At 45.9% G+C, this 1,822-nt stretch overlaps 1 protein-coding gene across 1 annotated transcript in view; it reads left to right on the plus strand.

The window, feature by feature from the left end:
* The window catches only part of LOC106818264 (protein RUFY3-like), a gene marked incomplete at its 5' end in the record, with an annotated part of 18,534 nt that overhangs the window by 14,232 nt on the left and 2,480 nt on the right, over window positions 1-1,822 (plus strand). The window contains one exon of the mRNA XM_014822985.1: window positions 607-734. Coding sequence (XP_014678471.1) covers window positions 607-734 — 128 coding nt within the window. The remainder of the gene's footprint in view (window positions 1-606; window positions 735-1,822) is intronic.

Genomic DNA, 1,822 nt, shown 5'->3' on the forward strand with positions numbered 1-1,822 from the left:
TCAGAACACCACTCAAGTGCAATCTCATGAATTCCCACTCAGTGCAATTTAATTGGGGGGGGGGGCGCCTGTGTTGTGCATACTGATGGAACCACGACGGGAAATCATTTCTCATAGGCGGCCATGCTTCCGAAAAAATTCCCATAAATCAGCAGAAGTTTTTTTGAGAAATCACAATGCCATCCTCTGAATCCTCGTCGCAAGTGCCATCATATACATTGCTAACTCAAAAATTCTTTCATATTTTTTTCTGTAAACAAGCTTTTCCCGGCACACACGAAATCGCCACTTTGCAATGTGAGTTTACGCGAAAAAGTAGGCTTCCTTCGAAAATTTCCCGGCCGCCCAAGCAATGCACACCGGACGAGCCGCTTACACTGTCGGATTCAGCAGAGATTCTAGTTTCGGAAATTAACAATTGCAAACAATTCTAACCCTCTCTATTGAGAAATAAAAAATTCAAGCGCACTCGTACACTGAAAAACGATCTCATTATTGATCTGTACCATTGCTCATTGGCTGATTTCCCACCGTAATACTTAATAGCGTAATAATATACTTAATAGTTATAGTATAATACTTAATCACACCGTCCTTCACTAACAGACGTTCTTGTGTTTTCTTGACGACGTGCAGGAGTGCCAGGGGTCGCTGCAGCATAAGACAGAACTTGTCGCGAAGCTGGAACACAAGACTAACCAAATGGCAGCAACGATCACCAACATGGAGCAAAGGTGAGAGGACGAGAGAGGAGGAGGAGATTGAGGGAGGGGGAGAGAGGGGGGAGAGCGAGGGAGAGAGACAGGGAGAGGGAGAGAGAGAGGGGGAGAGAGAGGGAGAGAGAGATGGAGAGGGGGAGAGAGAGGGGGAGGGAGAGAGGGGTGAGAGAGGGGGAGAAAGAGAGAGAGAGAAGGGAGAGAAAGTGAGAGAGGGGGAAAGAGCAAGAGGTAGAGAGAGAAGGGGGAAGGGAAGGGGGAAGAGATGAGGAGACAGCTAGAAAGAGGGGAGTGTATGAGAAGGCGGAAGGAAGAGAGGAATGGCCAGGGAGAGAGAGGAGGTTAAGGGAAGGAGGAAGTAAGAAAGGAGGATACAAAGAGGCGGAGGGAGAGCAGGAGAGAATGGAGAGAGAATGAAGGGGGGAAGAGGAATCAGAGGGATAGGATAGGGATAGGATGAGAGGAAGAGAGATGATAGGGAGAAAGAACGAGGAAAGAAGAGCTCGGGAGGTAGAGGGAGAGAAAGAGAAAGAGCGGGGAGGGGGAGGAAGGTAGTGAGAGTGGACAGGAGGGGAAGAAGGTGTTGGATTTTGTCACCACGTCACTTGTCACCTCTCCTTTCCATGACCTTGCTGTGACCTTTGTTATGTCCTTCCCCGTCCATGCTTGTTCCTGTGGTGCACAGGCACTTGGAACGTCTCAATAAAAAAAAAAAGGTAAATAAACACGAAATGTACCAAAGTCTTAAGGTTTCTCTACACTATTTCGCCTATAATCACCGTAAGAGAATGATATCTCTCTTATTCATGTTGTTTGTGCACGCAGCACAGCACCGGCGGGCGTTCGGTGTACTTGTGTGTTGCAGATGAGCATTTGACCGGCATTTGCAGGTGATTATAGGCGAAATAGAGTATAGAGAAACATTAAGACTTTGGTACATTTCGTGATTATTTACATTTATTTTTTTTATTGAGACGTTCCAAGTGCCTGTGCTGTGGTGCGTGTAGCGTGACTAGATTGTATTACTATTATAGGTAATACATATATAAGTTATATTATATGTGTATTAATTAGTGTTAGGTCCTACATGCAGTTAGGTTCTCTCT

Source organism: Priapulus caudatus, unplaced genomic scaffold (genome assembly GCF_000485595.1).
Source record: "Priapulus caudatus unplaced genomic scaffold, Priapulus_caudatus-5.0.1 Scaffold2123, whole genome shotgun sequence".
Lineage (NCBI taxonomy): Eukaryota > Metazoa > Priapulida > Priapulimorpha > Priapulimorphida > Priapulidae > Priapulus > Priapulus caudatus.